At 42.7% G+C, this 21,780-nt stretch overlaps 2 protein-coding genes across 8 annotated transcripts in view; one reads left to right on the top strand and one right to left on the bottom strand.

Annotated features, from left to right (window-relative positions):
* The window catches only part of WDFY2 (WD repeat and FYVE domain containing 2), a 65,647-nt gene extending 60,057 nt beyond the window's left edge, over nt 1–5,590 (top strand). For both annotated transcript variants that reach the window (XM_051622688.1, XM_051622689.1), the window contains exons 9-12: nt 1,716–1,817; nt 3,311–3,441; nt 3,754–3,862; nt 4,481–5,590. In XM_051622688.1, the coding sequence (XP_051478648.1) occupies nt 1,716–1,817; nt 3,311–3,441; nt 3,754–3,862; nt 4,481–4,510 (372 nt within the window). In that variant the 3' untranslated portion in view covers nt 4,511–5,590. The remainder of the gene's footprint in view (nt 1–1,715; nt 1,818–3,310; nt 3,442–3,753; nt 3,863–4,480) is intronic.
* Nucleotides 5,591–12,011: 6,421 nt separating this feature from the next.
* Nucleotides 12,012–21,780, bottom strand: part of DHRS12 (dehydrogenase/reductase 12) — a 32,138-nt gene continuing 22,369 nt past the window's right edge. For 3 of the 6 annotated variants that reach the window (XM_051622773.1, XM_051622728.1, XM_051622763.1), the window contains 5 exons: nt 20,652–20,713; nt 19,790–19,894; nt 19,158–19,248; nt 17,681–17,818; nt 12,012–15,025 (listed from right to left, as the gene is read on the bottom strand). In XM_051622773.1, the coding sequence (XP_051478733.1) occupies nt 14,898–15,025; nt 17,681–17,818; nt 19,158–19,248; nt 19,790–19,894; nt 20,652–20,713 (524 nt within the window). In that variant the 3' untranslated portion in view covers nt 12,012–14,897. Of the gene's footprint in view, nt 15,026–17,680; nt 17,819–19,157; nt 19,249–19,789; nt 19,895–20,651; nt 20,714–21,780 lie in introns of those variants that run through there. The other 3 variants (XM_051622738.1, XM_051622747.1, XM_051622755.1) reach the window with 3 other exon arrangements.

Genomic DNA, 21,780 nt, shown 5'->3' with positions numbered 1-21,780 from the left:
GGCACTCCCCACATGCAGCAAGATCCACAAAGCCTTTGAACATCAGTGGGTGCTCTGTGCAGCACCCCGGTGAGCCCCGAGGGCCTGGCAGTGAGAGTCTCAGTATGGGCAGCTAATGCACGAGCGGGACAGAAGGCAGGTGGGGAGAACTGCAGGAGGTTTTGCTTGGGAAGCTGGGAAGCAGCAGACCCCTGCCCTGCAGCAGGGAGGACCTGTGGCACGGTGCTGCACGACAGGGAGGAGCAACACTGTGCCACACTGTGGCAGGGAGGATGGACACAGTACTGTGTGCTGTCTGCCAATCCTTGTAGAGCTGCCACAGTGTGAGACAATGGTGTAGAAGTGTCTGGTGGAGAGCTGGCAGTGGACAGGTGGTGGCAGACAGTTGCCCTGCTCCACCAAGTACTCACAGTGGATGGATCTGAGCCAGGCTTTTGGCAGCATGGGGCTTTCACCAGCTTTGCTGGTTCTCCTCAAGGGTTTTTTGCTCCCTGGGTCGTATGTGTCTCTCTGAATCAAGGAAGAAAACTAAGTGGAAAACTGTATTTTAAAAAAGTGACTGAAATAGGCCTAGGCAGGAGCTAAGCTCCCTTTTTAATGTGAGTTAGCATTCCAGTTAGCTCTCTTTAATTACTAATCTAATGGCCATCAGTCTAATGGCCATACTAATCTTATGTCATCAGCTCCAAAAGTGAAATGAAAGCAGAGCAATTTCTTCCTTCCCAACGTTTCCTTTTTGCTGAAACTTGAACCTCCAGAAATGAAAACCTTCATTTATTTTCTGCCTTCAGAGGGCTACAGTAAGGGTTAAGACTGGCTTGCCACAAAACAGTTCAGTGAGAAGTCTGGCTTAAAAAGTGGAGGGGAATTATAATTAGCTAAATGAGGGTGTAGCAGCAGGTGCTAACGGGTGTGCTGCTTTCTTTGACTATGGTTATGTGAGCTTTTTCATATTATCAGTTGCAGAATAGGTTGCTTGTGGTTGAACCTTTGAGATTTTAATACCACACCTTGCTTTGGAGTCCTAGAGCATATTCTTCTGAATTTTGATTTTTGTATTTTTGCTCTTATTTAAGGGTTTTCTCCATGTGATAGGTGCTCAGTACTCACTTGGATGCTATCAGATTTTCCCACATGTCTAAGATTGTGTTAGGGTGAATTAAGCCATTGTAGCCCTTGATTCTTTATTTAATATGTTTTCAAAAAGCTGTGAGAAGACAACATCTGAAAGATGCCAGAAGCTGTGTTTCTGTCTGACTACTCACAAGCAAAATGTCTTCATCTATAGTGTTCAGATGCTTAAGAGATTAAAACTTACACACCCAAATGCAAATCTGTAGGCATTAAACAGAAAGACTATTGTGGGCAGATGGTAAATGCTGTTCAGACAGGACAAAATATTTATATATGCTTAATTCAAGACTTGGAGAAGTGAAGGAGGCTTGCTTCTTCCTGGGTTATTTTGTAATGGAACTTTGATTCATTTTTGCAGTGAAAAGGGTTCCTCCTGTGTCCTTCAAGGCTCAGAGATGAGCCAAGAAAGACAACCCTGTAAACAGTCAAAATGGCATCTTGTGAAAATGGGGATTTTTAATTAGGTTGAGTTAGCCACATTACTGCACCTCAGTGCATCTTACTTGTCCTGTCTCCAGACTCCATTGGAAGCTTTTCTGTTTGTTGCTCACTCCAACTTTGTGTTTGTGTGTGTGTTGCAGACCCCCGAGTGGCTGGATAGTGACTCCTGTCAAAAATGTAACCAGCCTTTCTTCTGGAACTTCAAGCAAATGTGGGACAGTAAGAAAATAGGCCTCAGGCAGGTTTGTATGTGTCCTGTGTTGTGTCAACATGGTGCAATTAGGCTTTGCTCTCATAATACATGGCATGAACCTCTTTTTCCCTAAAGCCTTGAGAACTTGCAGTTTGTTCTTCCACAGAGTGCTCAATAGTAGGACAGTGGGGACTCTTGTGAGGCTTCATTTTGTGGTTGGGAGGGACACACTTCTTTTTTTCTTCTATTTTTTCTTCCTCTTTCTTGGTTTGTTGTTTTTGTTTTGTTTTGTTTTTTCCCAATAGCAAATGTTTGTAATTGCCCTAGAGCTGAGTAAATCAGCTTTGGGTTTTCTGTGGCTTCAGCCATGTGTGATTTTGCTTATTGTTAGTTGAATGTGTTGTAGAAAGAAACTTGCAGCTGGATTTTTGAGATTGTGCTGGAACCAAAGCTGTTTTCAATGAACTTGGGTAAACATCTGTAACTGCTCAGGCTGTTGGAAAAGGCTTATTGGAGCGCTTGGAACATACGACTGTTTTCCTGCCCAGCAGGAGAGGGCTGCAGATCACAGACTTTTGGGAGAGGGGCATAAAAATGCTGAAAAGGATGTTCTTACGAAGCTTGGAGAAGACAAGTGTGTAGGGCAGAGCTGAGCTCATCACCACAGAGCCTGGCTGTCCTGTGGCTGGTGAGGTAGCCTTGGGGTCCTACACAGGCAGAGCATGAGAAAACACAAGGCGGTGGCATCAGACTGCAGAAACACCAGAGCTTCTGGGGCTGAAGATGGCTAAAGATGTTGGCTGAGATTAATAGGTGGTAGATATTTATACTTAAAGGCTGGGATGAGACTATAGAATGACACTGTGCTAATGGAGTCCTCTCCTACCTTAACCTGGAGATGTCTGAATGTGTCAAGAGCTGCTGAGTGTTGGTGTCATCCCCTACACCCTCAAAGTGAGACTCCCTGGTACGGGGGTAATTACAGCTCCCAGCGCTGTGACAGATGGCTGCCTGGCAGGGACATACCTCCTGGGTGCGTAGCAGGGCTCTTTGTCCTGTCCTCCCATCTCTAGCAGTACTAACAAAACCAGGACAGCTTGGACTTCCTTATTCCGCCTTCTACCCCTTTGAAAACCCCCTGTGACACTGGTCACACTCTGTGTGGAAGCCCTGGCCCACAGCTACATTCACAGATGCCAAGTGATGGGGGCAGTGATGATTTACTGGGTGGTGTATGGTGTTACCCTGGAGCCTGGGAGAGAAGTAGAGTCTACCTGGGTAGTGCTTTGTCTGCCACATCCATGCTAGTGATCAGCTGTTGCTTGTCCCAGGTAGTGGAGGAGGGGAAAAAAAGGAAAACCTCCTCCTTCCCATTTATTCTGAAGTCCTTGTCTATTTCCTTTCATCTTCCCTGTAAGTCACTTTCTCGTTTGCTGCAGCCTCATCTGGGTCTTGCTGGAATGAGATGGTACAGCCAGTGGGACCTGAGCAGTGAGCTGGGTTTGTTGCTGAAGTTGTCTTTCCACGTGTTGTCTCCCACAGCACCACTGCCGGAAGTGTGGGAAAGCCGTGTGCGGCAAATGCAGCTCCAAGCGCTCCTCCATCCCGCTGATGGGCTTCGAGTTCGAAGTCAGGGTCTGCGACAGCTGCCACGAGTCTATAACGGATGAGGAGTAAGTGTGGACACTGAGCTGGCTTGCGCTGGACTGAGTGGGGCGAAACTCCTGCATCTGGTAGGGCCTGAGTGGATGCAAGGCTCCGGGAGGGAGCAGCCTGCTGGGGTGGTCCCTGGGCTCTTTCAGCAGGATAAACCTCTGTGGTGCCTGACAAAGCGGGAGGGATAGAGAGGCTTCCACCCCTGCTCCTCTCCTGCTGTAAAAGTCTCAAAGTGGAATTTAGAGAGAGTGTGCTGAATCACGACTTGCAGCATTCAAAAAAAATCCTGCAGTTGCAGTCTTTGCTGATTTTTGGATTTCTTCCCTCAGGCGGGCACCCACAGCTACTTTCCATGACAGTAAGCACAACATTGTTCACGTACACTTTGATGCCACCAGGGGATGGCTGTTGACCTCGGGAACAGACAAGGTTATCAAGGTAGGAGCAAGGAGGTTGCTTCTAGCTGTTTCATTTCCCCTTCTTCTCCCATGTGGTTTCAGGTATGTCCTACCTACTTTCTTCCACCCAGAGGCCTTTCTCTGGTGGACTTCTGCCCAATAAGGACCAAGGAAGTCCTTGGTCTGTGAAGTTATTGCCTAATGGGGCTGTGACAAGTGCTCATTGTGGCTTTCTCTCTGGGAAGACAAAGTGTGTTTCAACATGGCAAATCTTTGTGTGGCTAGGTAAAGAAACAGCTAAAATAATGAGTAAGTTTATTATAAAGCTTGAATAACATTTTGAAAACCCTCACAAGGTGTTATGACTATGCTAATTCTAAGGTAACAAAGTAGTGAGTGTTTTTTGGTGTCTCTTAAGGTCAGCTATGAACCTGGCTTATACAGGTAAAGCACAGTGACATCCAGGATGTCATTTGGTCAACTTCCACAATCTGACAGGAGTGCTGGAACATTAAGTCAAACCTCTTCAGACTTGCTGCATAAGTCCCTTAAGGAGAAAAAAAAGAAAGTGCAAATTATTTAAAGATCACATTATATACTATGTTTTCTTCTCTTTTACCATTATTCACTATGTTGTCATATTTTATTGTATTAACAGCTGTGGGATATGACACCAGTAGTGTCTTGATGGTACATCAGTGGAACCTGGAAGGTGATATTTACAGAAGAAGCAGATTTCCTAACCCTAATCATACTGCAGAAGATAGGTAATGCTGGCCACATGTGGCAGATGGGAAAGGAACTAATGGGTTTACAATGATTTTTACATCCTCTGCTTGATGAAGGCTGAGCATTTGCACGAAGACTCTTTCCACTTACTCTCAAAATACACAAGAAGGTATTTTTTTAACTAATGGTTTGTACGATCTGACTTCAGTTGTCTTGAGTTTGTTTGGAAAATCTGTATGCAGTGCAATTTTCAGGGTTTTTTTTTATTTCACTATGTCAAGATTGTTGCTGCTTTGTACAGAGGGTTCTTGGGTTGTGTCTTGCCACAGGAGCTGTTGGTATCAACACACTGCAGAAGGCAATCAGCCCTGAGCTGATGGACTATTGCAATTCCTAAAAGGGCTCTACCATCTACTTGTCCTAGTGGACATCATTCAGAGGACATTTTATTGGTTTGTAGTAGCTAAAATCCTTCTTCCTGCCTCTATCCTTCTGCACAAGTTGCAAAACCAGGGGGCCAGGTTGCTTAGCAACAGATTTCTACAAAAACTGAAATAGTTTTCCACCTCAGAGCATTAAAAGGAGCACATAGACTTGTTTGAGTTTGATGAGGATGGCAGGCTAATTAAAATTAAATTATTGGCAACAGAAGCTTCTGGGAGTGTGTGCATTGTGTGTGGGGGTGTAGATCTAAAACTGGTCTAGGTCTGAAAAGTCTGGTTTACCTCTACCTCTACCTTGAGCAGCAACATTTCAGCATTTATACCTGTCTGTGTTGTTGAACATGAATCTGGTTTTCCTGTTTTTCATATTGTTAGTCATATTTATTTTTTAAAATGCCAATGTTTTTTATTGATTTCCTCTGCAGACCAGAAACTGTTATTGCTGAATGATGCCCATTGTCCTGTTGTCCAATTTTACAGTTTCTTTTAAGAATAAAAAGTATTTAAAAATCTGGAATGACCAAAATTACCTTTTTAGAAGGACTTTAAGATGAATAAACAAAAAAGCCCTTTTTGCCAAAGGGATCTTATCTGAAGAGTCATCTCTCTCTGTTCTTTTAATCTATTTCACTTTTTAGCACGTTATTGCTGATGTGCTTCGATAAAACTGGTGTAGAGAACTGAACTGCAGACCAGACCTAGGGCTCTCCTGTATCTCCTATCTAAGTAGACTTCATGGACTGTTGCTGCTGTCACACAGTAACCAGTGGTGCTAAGTCTTGCCTCATTTTGGACTTTACTTTTCTCCTCTGAAGTGTGGAGGCCATGATGTTTACCACTACGAAGCACATTGCTACCTAGAGAAGCCTTGTGTTTTCCTTTAGGTGATAATGCCAAAAGAAAATAAAGCTTCTCCTTTGCTTTCCTGACACTAATTAACTTTTGAGGAAACACAAAGGCATTCATTCTAGACTAGTGAGCCACAGCAGTCAAGGGTGTGTGGACTTTCATGTGCACATTGCAGGACTGCTATGTATTTTCAGGGAAAATTGTCTTTTTAAACATCCTATGACCTGTACTTAAACACTTTGCTGTCATGTTCTCTGAAACTATGCTACCTTGGCTTTCCTGGACATACAGCCTGTTGTTGGTGCCCCTCTAGGCAGTATATTTTAAAGCATATTTTGAAAGATAATTCACACAGCACTAAAAAAAGATTCTTTTTCCAGCTTGAATCTTAATTGTTTTCTAAGTCCTCCCACTTTTTCTCCTGGAAGCTAGATGCTTGTTTCCTCTTGGAAGGCTTTTCATTCCACCTTGTGCATGTTTTCTGATGACTGAAGTGTTTTTGGCTAAGGAAGACAGACAAGATGAACAAGTTGCCTGCCAACATTCCATTCCAGCTGGAGAAGCTGTATGAAACTTTACTGGACTACGCTGCTCCATGTTACCTTGGGCTCAGGGCCTTTTGGCTGAAGACCCGACTTGCTTTGCTATGCAGAGTCTATCTCTTATGGTGGCAGAAACACAGGAGAACCAAAGTGAATTTCAACCACTGTTCAGTGCTCTGTTCCTGAGGAGACACAGCACTTGCAACAAGCCTGGGGCTCCGGTGTGCATTGTGCTCTCACTAATGGAGCAGCAGATTCAGTGAGCTGTGGATCACCCCTGGGTCAACGCCTAGTCCTTTTAAACATGCAACATTCAAACAAAGCTGAATCCAAAGGAGACTAAACTTGGGAGTGAGGTATGTTTGGACTGCTCTGCAGTAAACTCTTGCCCACCTCCCCCCTTCTCCTCCAAGCAGTTGTGAGTTTAGTGTTGCTTATGGGTGGATGTTGGGTATACAAATCCATTTTGCAAAATTCCTCCTGTTGTTCTTCCCAACTAAATTACCTGCAGTGTTGTCTGAATTTAACCTAAACATTCCCTTACCTTGCAGTTTCAGGACAGATTGGTCTTGGCTTAGAGAGTGATATAAGCTGAAAGTGAAGCTGGTGGAAAAGGGGAAGTGAGTCCCTTTGCTATGACCTGAAGAGCTGTAGTGTAGAGATCTGAAGGGAAAATAAGTGTCACTAATTCAAGCAACAATTCCTTTACCTCCCAAATGAAACAAGAGGGGCTTTGTATTGGGTGAGGTAAGATGCCTGCCTTCCTGTTCTGCTGTATTAGGGTAACAGTTCCAGTTTCTTCTGTCTGCTAGATCCATACAAAAAGAGAGAGATCCCTGTTGCCTGGTCTTTTTATTTCCACTTCAGTTGCTGAACAACAAAACTGAGCTATTTTTATTAACTGCATTTTTGGGAAGGGGAGGTGTTGCGATCTGCGACCTATTGTATCTCCTTTTTGGGGGAGTCTTTTGGTACAGATGTAAACTATGCAGTACCCCCCATGCACACACTCACCCACGCAGTCAAACAAAGCAAAGTCCCCTTTTCCCCAGGGTTGCTGGAGTGCAGCAAATGGCTTTTAGTGGTAACTCCTGTGGTACCAAGGCACATACAAACAATGCTGGCTTTCTTCTGCTCCTCACTTAAGAAAATTGATTTTCATTTCTGTCTTAGCTGGTGTTTCCTACAGGGAAGAAGCAGTGTTCTTCAGAGCATCTACCTGCCACTCTTGGTTTTAAAATGAGCAGTATCTGTAGCACTTAAGTGCTGGGTTATGGGGCAGGCACTGGTTGCTCACACAGTGCCTGAGCAGCTGATTTGACCCACTTGTACTCCAAATAGCTGAAGAAAGATCAACCTTGGCCCCAAACTTCAGTCTTTTTAACCTGAAAATACTTAAGGGAAAAAGTATATGGGCAACTGCTTGCGATGATAGCACTGATGGTCTGTCTGTCTACAGGAGACTAACATCTCCTTGTTCTCAGGGCTAAAAGTCAGCCAGCATAACAAAGAATCATCCCAGAGGGTGACATTAGTGTGCTCAGCTGTTAGCACTCTTGTCTACAAGATTTACAGAGGTGACACGACCTCCTCACCTCATTCATTCTCTTGAACTTGAGGCCATCACCTGAAGGTCAGCACATTGACTCAGTACATCAAAAGTGATTACTGCCTGAGAGGGTGCCATGAGTATCTCCAGCATTGGGAAAAGGAGGGATGTGTTCCCTCTGCATGGGGTTGGTTGCTGATAAGACATGGATGGTGGATGCCCAAAAAGGATTTTCATTACCTAAAAAGGCTGTAGGGGAAAAAACAGTTTGTTTTCTGCCTGCTGAGGAAATAATTGTGAGAGACTGATATGTAAGTTTTTCCCAATCACGTTCAGTTCTAGGCTCCCCAAAAGAAGAGAGATGAAGCTACTGGTTAGAGTCCAGCGAAGGGCCATAAAGATGATGAAGGTACTGGAGCACCTCTCCTGTGAGGGAAAGCTGGGATTGTTCAGCCTAGAGAAGGCCCAGGGTAGATCTCATCAATATATATAAATACCTGAAGGGAGGGTGCAAAGAGGACATAGCCAGGCTCTGTCAGTGGTGCCCAGTGACAGGGCCAAGGCAGTGGGCACAAACTGAAAGACAGGAGATGCCCTCTGAAGATCAGGAAACACTTTTTCACTGTGAGGGTGAGCAAGCACTGACACACATTGCCCAGAGAGTTTGTGGATTCTACATCTTTGGAGACACTGAAAAGCCATCTGGGCATGGTTCTGGGCAATGGGGTCTAGGAGGCCTCTGCTTGGACAGGGAGTTTGGACCAGATATTTCCTTCCAACCTGAGCCATTCTGTAATTCAAAGTCCACTTGATGTCTGCATCTGCTGCATGGGTTAGAAGAAAAAAAAAGTGTATTTCTTTAAATCTACTAACAAATCAGTGACTATTACATATGTCTGTCCTCAGCATTCCCAATAGGATTTGGGGAAGAACAACCAACATTGTGTTTTGTAACACAGAGGAAATAGTCCTACCATGTGTGGTTTTACAGGGCCATGCCATGCCAGGAGACCACACTGAGCAGATGGGATGTCTTCTATTAGAGTTCGTTTCTGTATGTGACAATAGTATGCAACAGTAACAACAAACTTGATCCTTTTTTCAGGGTGGATTAAAGTCCTAAGTCCCTTCATCATCACCCTCTTCTGTGATATTAATGAAGAACCAGATTTTTCTCTTCAAAATTGCATGTGAGATTTGGCAGGGAATCTTTGCTCCTCAGAAGAAAAAAATGGAAGCTCATTTGACAATAACACGAAATTCTGAAATTTTATATTAACACTGCATGGACACATGTGGCTTTTGACTGCATTTTCCCAGTTTGGAGAATTTTCCCTTGTGACCAGCCTTTGGTCATCTCTGAAATTTTGTTTGCTGCAGGACAACATTGTGCTGCTAAGAACAGAAAGAGGTTGAGTTCAAAGGCATTGAACTTGGTGCCATGTGGGGACATCGGGCTCAAAACAAAATTAAAACAAGAGAGCACAGTCTACTGGCAAAGGAAGAGATGCCAGAGGGAGTGTTTCCAGCATACAAAACACAGCCAGTAAGTGTAGAAATGAATATTCATTAGAGCTGTACAAAACTGAACCATTTACTGTCCTCCAGCACTGTAAGCTGACCAGCAGCCCTGGTCTGGATCCAGAAGCCATGAGGTGTATAGAGTTGTTCTAGTGATGGGGTGGGAGATTGAGTCTATGAAGATCTGTTCTTTGGTTTAATTGCCCAGTAGTATTTATCTGCCTCAAGTAGAGCTTTGAGAAATGCATTACAGGTGGAAGCACTTTGATACTTAAATGCTGGGGAAGAGACACATCACTATTGAGATGGTGCTGAGTGGTGTCAGGCCTTATGAAGATACAGGTTTTACCTTTCTCCAGTTACTTGTTCCCTAGACATCAAATAGTATTGATTTATTAAAGGTTTTATCACCTTTGCACTTTCCAGGCTTGTTTACACAGTTTTATCATTCCTGTTCACTGAAGTCTGCACCTTTGCAGATACCAACCAAATACACGTTTTCCTAACAGCTCAGGTCTTCTCTCAGATGTGGAAGGACCTGATCATTAACACCTCCATCTCTACAGGAAATTATGTGGGGTTGTCACCACCAAATAGCCAAGAAAATTTCAGAAAAACAAAACAAACAAAAAACCAAAGAAGTATAGTAACTTGATTAATTTTTGTCATTACCACTTGTTACACTTTAAGACCAGGGTGACTGAACAAAAGCCACACCTTGATAGAACCTGTCTATTAGACTTCTGCTCCATGCCATTGTTCCTTCAGAACAGCTAATTTTATTAATGAGCTAAAAGGTGTGGTTTAGTTTTCCAACATGTGGGCATTGCTTCTGATTCTCTGCTTGGTAAGTGAAGTTCACCATACTGACCAATATCTAGTGGGCTTCATTGTCTTCCAGAAGAGAGGGATTTTACAGTGTTTTCTAGGAATGCTGCTCAGCAATTTGACTGTCTTTTCTGCTGATTATATTGTAACATTTTCCAGCTCTGTTCCATTATGTAAATGACTCCAACACAATTGACTAAATTGTGCTAGTTTGACCCCACTAAATCAATTTCTATCAGCTTCTGGCTATTACTCTTCCTTCTCTATTTGTGTGTTGATTTGTAATGAAGAATTTGGGTTATTGAGTTTTCACTGGACCTGCTTATCTACCTGTTCTGTCAGTTGGCAGAAAACTGAAATCTCCCTGCTGATTGTGGATTCACAGCTGGAATGCAAAGGGAATGTGCTCAAGAGGAAGATTTTTTTTACCATGAAGGAAAAAGCCACTTCACAGGAGCTGTCTGAAGTTTGTAGCAGTGCAGGCTTTACCCCTTTTCCTCTGTCCTAGTAGCATTTTTGTCTGTGAAACACCACTGCTGCTGCTGGCACAGAGAAGGTTTGAGTTGTTTCTCAGAGTGGTGTGCTGAGAACACCAGCTTGCTGAAGGCCTGTGGCCAGGCTGGCTCTGTGTCTCTCCAAAAGGCTCTGCATTAGCTTTTGTCTTGTGTGAACACCTCCTTCAGAAGAATGCAGTATTTTTTCCTAACATCTGTCTGATGGGTCCTTCTAGAGTGAGGAAAATACTGACCTACTTCACCAATTGCAGTTCTTGGATTTCGTCACTTTTAGTTGCAGAAGTGTTTCTGTTACACACGCTCATTGTTGTTTCAATGCCCTCTCTCTCTCATTGTCTAGATCAGGGCTCTTAGGATGACTGCAGGAATGGAGTTTTCAAGTAATTTTATTTGCATTTCAGTACTATCTCCTGTAATCAATCAGCACCCGAGTCTGCCCAAATGCACCCAGAACTATGTCTCTCAGCAAAAAGAGATGCAAGGCTGATGGACAAACAGGAAAATACAGTGAGCTGAGCCAAGAGAGACCTGAGGCTTCCTGCTGCCAGTCAGAGTGATAAGACAGCTGGCTTAAAAACAGAGTGGGTGGATGTTGACCAGCACTAATTTTAGATAAGTAGGATCTGGTGTCATGAGAAGGAGAGTTTGAGAGAGCAAAACACACAGAGAATGGAAGGAAGGGCACATGCAAAAGGAACTTAGGGATTAAGCTAGTTCACAGCTGTAATTCTCCACCACAGTCAATGACCACCAGGTTGTTCTCTCATCTTTACTTGCCACTCACTGAGTTAAAACACTGGTTAATGAAAACTAGTACTGCCCCCACTGCTATGGCTTTAAAAAAATGCTCTTTTATTCTAAAAAGGAAATTAGTGACTGAACTGAAAACTGAAATGTCTGGCTCAGGGCTGTGTCCCACCAAATAAACTGCTTACATTGAGTTCTTCAGCACGGACTTAATTCTGTTGACATTGAAGTCTGGAGTAAAACTCCCTTCTTTCAGCCTAGGCAGGGTACATTCAACACCCCACCTGAATTTGTGTAATGGGAAGGGGTGTCCCTGCTTGGATCTTGTTCCCAGTGAGTGGGACACTGTAATCGTGGAGAGCTAGGACAGCACAAAAGCTGGTGGGTGGGTCAGTGCAAATGCAAACAGATATTTGCAGTTTTATGTCCACGAATGCCCTGCTACTCAAAGGCAGACAACAAACAGTTGTTAATAGCTTTAATCAACCACAGGTTGGTTTATTTTTATTTATTTATTTTTACAAAGAAAAAACATGGCCCAGAAATTAAACTTAGGAAAAGAGGAAAGGGGGTTTACCAAATCATCTGATTATCTGTTACATTGACCTCCTAAAATATTCACCTGAGTCAGAGAAACATTTCAGTGGCCCCTGCATCACTGCAGTCAGTCCTGCTGCCCTGTTGATGGGCCATGCCTTTCCATCAGGACAAGGGGAAAAGACTCAATAGGTGGTTGTGGCACTGTGCTCCTCTTCGTGCAAAACCCCTAAGAGCAAAAACCTTCTGACTAGCTGACTTCACAGAAAGAAGAAAAATGCAAACGCCTTCAGAAGGTGAAAAACAACTGAGGTCAGAGTCATAAAAGCCTGAAAGCTGAGACAAGAAGTGTTGGGCTGTGCTTGTTTAGTTCTTATAAAACAGGTGTGTACCAAAGTCCTCAGCACACACTGCTTGGCAAGAACTGGCACCACCTTCTATTCCTAGCCATTTGTAACTGGATGCTGGTTTTGTCTTGTCTCTAAAATTGTTTAGGTGGCACTAAGTGTACTTTCCGACATGCAGGTACAAGTCATTCTGGATTGTATCTAACATGAAGGATCTCACAGGCTTTACAGCCACACACTGTGTTTGTTCTTGTGGAAAAGGGCTGGAATCAAGCATCATCAAGACCATAATATCAAAGTGTGGGAGACACTGGATTTTGTTTCTAATCACTGCCTCATGTTTTAATTCTTTTTGAATCAGTCACAGGTGCTCTTAAAACATAGTATCTGGCTCTATTACACTGTGACCAAACTTTTAAAACCTGCTTTCATACCTTTGGCTTCACTTCTAAACTGTGACTTGAAAAGAAAAATGGAGGCTATTCAAATACATCAGTACAGAACGTGGACTAAAAATGTTACATCTATTGCACATTTTTCTTATTTTTATGAACTATTTAAATACCTGTCATTAAACTTTTCTTCTGTACTTCAGAGCTGAGAAGAAACCTGACCTAAATACTCAAGTATGCAAATGTTTTTATTAGCCTTGCAGCTACTGGATTGAGACGTGTAGTTACTATATATGTTTCCAGCCATGCTCTTATTTTTAGTAACTGTGTTTAACAGTTTTAACCATGTCAAATGTTAATGCCAGACTTCTAGGAAATAAATGCACATAGAAGCCTTGCTGTTGTTTTCTTTCACTGTAGTGTGAGAAGGAGTTAAGTTTCTAAAATGAAGCAACAGTTGGAATGCTGATTCAGCCTCTTCAGGAAGAGCTGTGACAGCCTGAAGCTTATCATGGGAAAATGTATTTCAGGGCCTCTCTGACAGTAAAGCCTTTATTTCCCAAGAGCCTTGACAATAGACCCAAAAGAGGATTCTCCTAAATTGATACTCAATAGGATGTCTCTGAATAATGAGTAAATGGCATCAGCCAGTAGGATATCTTTCAGGAAACTAAATTATGTACAGCAGACTGAGTTAAGTTTTCCTCTGCCCATCAGCACAACTTTTAACTGCCAGTTGCTGCAGAGAGCTCAGGAACACCTGTGTCATATTTGTCTCTAGGTCTCTTGTCCTACCACAGAGGTCTACAGCTGTGTGTAAAACAGCAGTGTGACTCTATGCATTTTGCTATCAAACACACTCAGCTCAAGAGAAAATGTGGTACTATTATTGTTATCAATAGCCCTGGCTTTGCAGTAAACCTGAGATATGTATAAGTAAATTAATCACACCTGAATGTCTCCTTCTGAGCTGTCTGTCTTCACCATTGGTAGAAAGATGGAGAAATGTAGGGGTTGTGTCTGAAACTAGATCCAGTAAATTACTGTGAAAAAGCCTGGTTTTTCTCTCCTGATTTACACTGAGAATCACAATGAGCAATTCAAACGTCTACAGGTCAGGTATGAGAAATCCCATCTTCTGTGTCTGGAAATTAACACATTTCCAAACAAAATACAACCCGCTCATCAGGAGGCGGACTTCTCAAAAACCTCTTCACCCCAGTGTTCCCTTCCCCCTCTTAATTCACTCATAATGATAATGCAATTCCCTTTAATCCACCACAACAATGGCAAACACCTAGAGCTTGGTGTGTTTTTTTCATGCCTAGAGTCATGCAGCCATTTCGACACTGGATCCAGCCATGGCTGGGTGTGGTAGGTGTTGAAACCTCCTACTTCATAGTATCTTGACATAAACAGGATTAATATTCAGCCCTGGCTCCATAAAGTAATGTGGAAGGCATTTGGCAGTGTTCCTAAATCCCTGCTGTTTAAACACGAGGAAGCAGATCACTTCTGCACCCCAGCACTGATTTATAGACACAGCAGGCCGTGAGGAATCCTTCCATTTCAACTAAGCAGGCAATGCAAGAGAGAGTTTCTGCATTCCCAGTCAGAGGTTTGAGCCCAGTCACCCTCACGCAATGAAGGAAGCCACCAACCTGTCAAGCACAGTGGTGTTTAAACACTTTTTAAAGCATTTACACTTCTTTCCTGAAGCACTTCATAAGAGCTACTTTAGGTCTACTCCTCTGCATTTCTCTATGCAGACTGTTTTGAAAGATTTTTGGTAACTTCACAAAGCCTTGGCTTTTATTTTCATTTCCAATTTTTCTTCTAATTCAAAGAACACAGCCTTACCGTGTCTTGAGACAGCAGGTTCATATTCACAATGGGAGAGACTCTCAGCAGCCGAAAAAAAGTTGCAGGCAGCATTCTCCCCCATGATGAGAACACCTGAAGACAATTTATTTTGGACAGACCTAGGGCATCCTACCTCCCCTCAGCAGCAGGCACACTACAGTACTGCTTCTGTGCAATTACAAGCATTGTGGTTACACTGTGTCAGCAGTGACACTAAGTTCCTGGAGAAGTGGATTTAAACTTCTGGGAGAACTCTTCCAGCATCTCCATTAGCTTCTCCTCATCCTCTGGTGGACTGTAGGTGCTTGCCAGGGGTAAGTGTGTAGCAACTGGTTGCCTGTCTGGAAGAAAAAAAAAAAATTAAATCCTTATGGATACATTATGGGAGTTGGATTCAATGATCCTTATGGGTCCCTTCCAAACTGAGATATTCTATGATTTAACAGCCTCTTCTAGCACAAAATAATTTTTTCTGCTAGGCAATATATTTCCCAAACATACCTCATGGGCTTGAAGCCAGGAAACTTACCTTTAAGGTTTCTGCAAATTATGTTAGTCAAGCATATCTTCCAAACCAGAAATTAAACTAGTTTAATTTAAATTTTGAAACTAGAATGATTGTCCTTTTGCACAGCATGACTTAAGACTGAGTAGCAAGAGATGTTACTTGCAGCTAGGGGCAGAATAGATAAAGGCAGGCCTTGCTGGAGGGTTTACATCTGCTCCCTGTCTCTAGTATAACTCCTGTAGACAAAGAACAATAACTTGAGATTATTGCTGCAGGCAGAGGTTGCTTTTTCAGCATGAGACATGGTTTTTCCTTGCCTCTTGGATAATGTCTGTGCTATGCAAATTCTCCAGCCAGGTCTTTGTAGCCTGGATTATATCCTTAAATGCTTACTTTCATCCTTAAAAATAATGGTTAAATTCTAATCGCTAAAGAACTTAGGCTCATTGCTCAATCACCATAAGTAACATGTATCTGACATAAAGATATTTAACCAGATTTGCTCAATTTATGCTTTAGTTGCTTTTCCAGATCTCATACTCCTCACTCACTCTGTAAATATAGCTGTATCACCATCCATTCTAAGGGATCTTTCTCTTCAAACACATGGCATCTAGAGCCTGGGAACCTGATGACAGTGATCTCAGATGTCTATGAAGCAACATCAGAGCATTGGTGCAGCACTGTGAGTCTATTTCAGTAAGTCCAACTTTGGTGGTAGCCAGCTAAAAGAACAAGCTGTTGCAACACTGGGCAGCAGATTTCTCTGCAAACCTATCAGGCTGCCATCAGGCTTCCCAGGGGAGCAGAGATGTTTCCTCTCTTAAGAGTAAATGTTGTAACTGGCTGCACGCACAACATAACCTCCGCTAATGGAAAATTGAGGAGACAGAAACATGCAGAGGAACATTCCCTTCTCCATCAGTGGGTATGAACTGCTTCCTATCTGTCACACTTCTAGTAGCTTGTGACCGAGTTTGGGAACTATGTGTGAAAGTCAAAGTCAAGTTTGGCATCACAGAGAAGATGCTTCTAGTCTTTGGAAAGCAAGACTCAGACAAACATTTTTAAAATTTATTTTGGCAGATGCAGAGAATTCTAGTTGTACAAGTAGTGTTTTTACTTCCCAATTTTCTTCCTAAGGAAAAAAAAAATGCTGGCTGTCCTTTGCATTCAAAGGGAACAGATTAAAAGAGAATGGAGGAAATGGCATTTCCTGTCTCAGTCACCCTCTCTCCATCTACGACAAGGAGAGCAGGGTTTGTAGTGAAGTACTCCTGAACACAAATCCCCCTATTGAAAGAGCCTGAAGAGGGCCCTACTAAGTTGTGACTTTCAAAGGGCAGCAGAAGAGACAAATCACTGACTTTATCACAATTTGGTAAGCGTGGGACATAGACACAAGACTTCTCTTGCAGCCCTAAAAGCAGTCATGCCAAGACCAAAGCTCTCAAAAGTAGTTATCTATAGCTAAAGAGCCAAGGCATTTCCCTGTTTACTAACACTAGGGATAGACAAAAGCCAAAGGCAAGAGCCTGGTGGAGTTTGGATCTAGAGGAAGAACAAGCGAGCAGAAGCATTAGGAACAGAAGAAAGTGACAGGAGTACAAAAGACACAGCCTGTTCTACAAAGATGACTGACCAGCTGGGATACAGGGTTTCTGCATGCACCACAGGATGGCATGAAAGAGATCTGATTAAATACCTGTCAATCAACCCTGTGTGACTGTCTGGGAGGGGAGAGAAGGAACAAAGTCAACTCAACTCCAGAAAAGTCTAAACTTCCTGCATGCTGTGCCAGAAATTCAGTGGCTCAGGATCTGAGTGCCACATCCAAGAGAAGTACTGGGCTCCTGTAAGCAATTACCCTGAGCTTTTCCTTTCTCCTGCAGGCCTGGCCTGCACCACCATTAAGACATCTGTGCTGCCAGGTGCTCCTACTAAGACGCCTGTCTCAGAGAAAAGAAAGGCTCTGCCCCATTTTTTCACTCCCTATGCCTACAGTGCCAAAAATGCCACTGTAGGTCTCTGCCCACTGTTAGAGAAAGGAAGAGCTGGCAGTTCTAACTAGCATGGAACAGAAGGGAGTAGAGCCTGTCAAAGCAAAGTCAACCCTCAGTGCTCAGTGAGAAGGATTCTAGTTTCCCAGTACTATAAATGATGCTGTGTGACTGCTGTGATTCACTGTCCCTTGGCACAGTTCTGCACACAGCCATTTTTAATGAAAAAACACAAACAACCCTCCCTAAATAAATGCTTTGAAGTCTCTATCAGCTACTTTAGAGGACAAAAGCAGGAACATAACATGGTTGTTCTCTGGTTGCACAATGCTCACTTGAACCTCTAGCCTTGCAACAGTTTTAATAAATACTTTAACCTTTGAAAAAGCGTTGCCTGGTCAAGCCTTCATCCCTTTCCAGGCCAGTCCTACAATTCAGGCACCTTAGGAATCTCCACTGCTACACAGTGTCAGACATTGCTGCCTTACCTTGGAAGAACAAGCCGCTTGGTAACTTTGTTGCTTCAGGTGATACCGCCAACCATATAACAGTATCAGCTCCCTGGGCCTCAGTGCGCAGGGAATTCTTCATCTTCTGATAAAAATCTGGCATTGCTGATCTCACAGCTATAAAGAATAACAATGGAATGGTGGTCTGCCATGAAAGGCTTTTTTATTGGAAAAAAAAAAAAGCAGCTTAAAATTGCCATTGTGAGCATAGGGAGAAGAGAAAGAGTCTCAGAGTTTACGAAAGAGAATGAGCCTTTCCCCATAGCTGGGAGGACAATGACTTGTATTGAAATAGTGCTAAACTGCCAGATGATCCACCAGTTGTTTGTTGGGGTCAAATTACAGGGACAAAACTAGGAGGAGGTGAGAACAGGATTAGCAAGAGGTTCCTGATCCAATTCCATTCTAAACTGCAAAGACGTAAGACACGTGGTGGACAGAAATACAAAAAATTCCAGGTATTACAACAATACTTTTAGCTCTTATTTCCTCACCAGTTTTGGATGTATTGTATTTAAAAACTGTTGAACAGTACCTAAACAAACTATATAATTCATGTTTAAACTCTGGTTTCTTTTAATTTTGTCCAACAGCTGACGATTGAGGGCCTATCCCCTACAGCCGTTTATGTTGGGGGGTTGGAGAATGCTTGAACTTTAAGGTGGGATAACTTTATGGCTTATTAGGTCTGAAATCCACAAAGGACATGCAAACAAATTTCTTGTCAAGAAAAAGAAATACTAGGGTATTTAGTTGGATAGGAGATAGGACAATTTTCAAGCATAATGTAGATGGGGTAAATTCTTCTGTTATCAGAAGCAAATTTGGGAAACTGTGTCCCAGCAAGAGATCAGATTGCTAGTCTGCAGCCCAGGCTTGGGTGTCAGTGGCTGGTAACAAGTTGCAGAACACAACAAGATTACTGGATAACTGATGCTGGCCCGCCTGCTGAGACACAGGCACTGACTAACAGCTGCAGCTCAGACAAAGGGCTGTCTGGCCAAACACACTGCTGCTTGACAGCAGTAAATGTTTCAAGGAAGACCAGAGGAATGGGGCTTGCACAGTGGTGTGTGCTTCATTTTCCTATATGCTCCTGCAAATTCTCAACATCTCCATGTTGGTACTCACAGAGGCAAAAGCTCTCATCTGTGTGTTTTAACAGTCCCACTATGAATGTAACTTAAAGGTTAGCTCAATGCACTATGGCTCTGTGGTGCATTTGTGCAGTGCTGGAACCATTCATTGCCCATTATTATTCCCTGGCTACATACAGATAGCAGACACTGCACAGAACAGAGCTACCAAGGGGGAACAAAACTACTTCAAGCACCAGTTTGGAGCCAAGAAATCACTGCACCTGTTGGAGGAATCTATAAGGAAGTCTCATTACTCTTTGCTCTTAGACTAATCCCAAAATTAAAAAAACATAGTCAGAGAGTCAGGCAGATGTTACCTGGAGTGTCTGCCCAGCCAGGGTGCATAACAGAGAAATGGATGTTTCTGTGAGCTTTTGCCCATTGTTCTGTCAAGACAACTTGCTGTCTCTAGGATAGAGCAAAAACAGACAGACTAGCCTCAAGTTCAATAGCCTGTCCACCAAGTTGGTTCCCAGGGAGATTAACTACACCAAATAAGCTACAAATACCAGGACATTTATGTATAGCAGAAAATAACCTTGCTCATACTGATTGGATTTATTGGATAATTTTATCAGAGATCATCATGGACATTGCAATCCATATCCTGGCCACAAGCCTACTTTTAAAGTGGCTCCACTGCTCTTACTGACCACATCGACTTGCTGCAGACTGTAGGTAACAATGAAGCAGGCAGAAACTGTTCGTCAGCTAAAGACAGTTTTCCCCCCTGAGACTTAGGTCAAATCAAAAGAAAGTCCAGCCATGATCTCCACACAAGATGGCATGCACTTCTGAGTGCATGCCATCACACTCCTGAAGATTTTAGCTCTGTATGGGTTGGATGCAAGGGGAAAGCAACACTGAACAACAGGCTTTTTACAATGCAGGTGGTACAAACTGCCCAGCAAATAAATGCTGGGCTTTGTTTTCAAAAAAATGACTGTACCTTGTTTTGTGCATACACCATAGTTCCATCAAATGTCCCATTTCCTGACTGCAAGTCAGATATGTTTAATTTTTGAACTAGCATGCCCCCAGAAGAGACAGTTATCTGTAATCAAATGAATGAAAACCAAATGAATGAAAAGCAACACCAGGAAATTCCCACAAACACTCTCATGCATGCAATATGGACTTCAGGCCACATTTTGAAGTCCCTAGGAGCAGGATTCCTTTGCATACTCTTTGCACTGTGTATGTGCTCATGTCTGGACTGTACCTGGCAATGAGTTGGAAGAAACAGAATTTTTTTAGAAAGTGATTTTCATTCAAAGTGGTGTCGACTCCATCAAGGAACTTTGTGCTTCTTCCTTTTGAAAAGTAACGGGGACGCAGAAAAAAAGCCAAACAGCACTATTTGAAGTTTATATGTTTAGCATTTAAAGAAGCTAATTAGGAAAAAAGAAGAAAAAAAAAAGAGGCGTTATACAAAACGTGGGATATCTCTCTTTAAAAATGTACCTGCTACCCTGTTTTACACCAAGTCCTGTAAGGTTCTTTTACACCTATACTCCTGTCATAGGTATTTTGCACTGTGACAAAAGAGATAACTTACCCCAGGAAAGCAAAAGGGGAATTTTGCAAAGGAATTGCTTTATTCTGCTTTCCAATGAAGGGTTGAGAGCAGCAGGCAAGAGTTTTGCCTTGGAGAAGGAGGTCACTTTTAGCAAAATCCAAGAGGATTCTAGAGATGCTTACAGTGTTCTGTCTAACTAATCCCGAATTGCTAGCACAGTCAAATAAATGCTGTCACAAACCAGAAGGTAAGAATAGTAAAACACCACTTTTCAACAGCATCGCAGACTCACCACTCTGGGATCAGCTTCTTTTTCCAGGAGGGGCAGCAGGGCAGTTGTCAGAATGTATGTACCTACAAGACAAGACAGACACCAACATAACTTTTCTTTTTAAATAAGCTTTCTTCTCTCTCCATTCCCTAAAACACCACCTCTTTATTTCCGAAACTTAATCTGAACTTAGAGGTTTTCTTGCTGCTTTACCTGCAATATCCCCATTCAACTTCCAGTGGTCTGCATTGCTGCAAACTTCTCAAACAGCACATCAGTTATTTTATAGACTTTTATGTTTATTGCACCTATAGAACAAACTGTTTGCCACATTCCAGCCATGACTGTAAAAGCAAAATGGCTCAGATTCAGATTTCCTTGTGGGTTAGGTGATGCCAGTGAAGAAGCAGGGAATGTATTTTCCCTCCATGTGTGGTATTTATGTGTATTGAGGCCAGGTCATGAATGAGAGAAGGAAACCATGCTTCACACTTGTTTCCTAGCCCTTTGCATAAGCACCTAGGACTTACCCATTTTTGCCTTCTCACTGTGAAACCACTCAGAGTGGTCCAGCACTTCTGATCTGTGTTGCACACAAATAAATCCCTAACATAACTATTACAGAAGACAAGGAACCGTTGGGAGGGAGAAATACTAATGCTGCACGCCCAAGGCTGAGCTAACATTACTTGAGGAAACTTCAGTGTGTCTGTCCCCACTTTAATTGTGTTCATTTAGCACAGCTTTTTGTACATACCACACAAATATATTCCATTACAGCTGTTACCATGACCAGCAAAGTTTGTTCTTCAAAACATTATTCAACATTCAACAGCTACTGTGTTTGATTCAGACACTTAAGTGCAACATAGGGTTTTAATCAGAGATATTTTAATTTTTTTCCCCCCTTTAAACTGTATTTAAAAAAATATATATCTGTTTAATTAAAAATTAATCTAGCCTTAGTCTAGTGCTTCTGCATCAAGCATAATACTTCTCTCTCATTTCTTTACAAAGGGCTCTAGTTGAACAGTTCTATGTCTGTGATACACGTGTTTTTTTCCATGAGCTACCAAGGCCATGTTTTTCACTAGACATGAAGACTTCAGCATGTGTCTTTATAACCTCTCTTCCACAGAGGCAATGAGAT

This window comes from Apus apus, chromosome 1, assembly GCF_020740795.1.
Source record: "Apus apus isolate bApuApu2 chromosome 1, bApuApu2.pri.cur, whole genome shotgun sequence".
Classification (NCBI taxonomy): Eukaryota; Metazoa; Chordata; class Aves; order Apodiformes; family Apodidae; genus Apus; species Apus apus.
The sequence above is the reverse complement of the archived record's forward strand: the minus strand, read 5'-3'. Positions and strand labels throughout refer to the sequence as shown.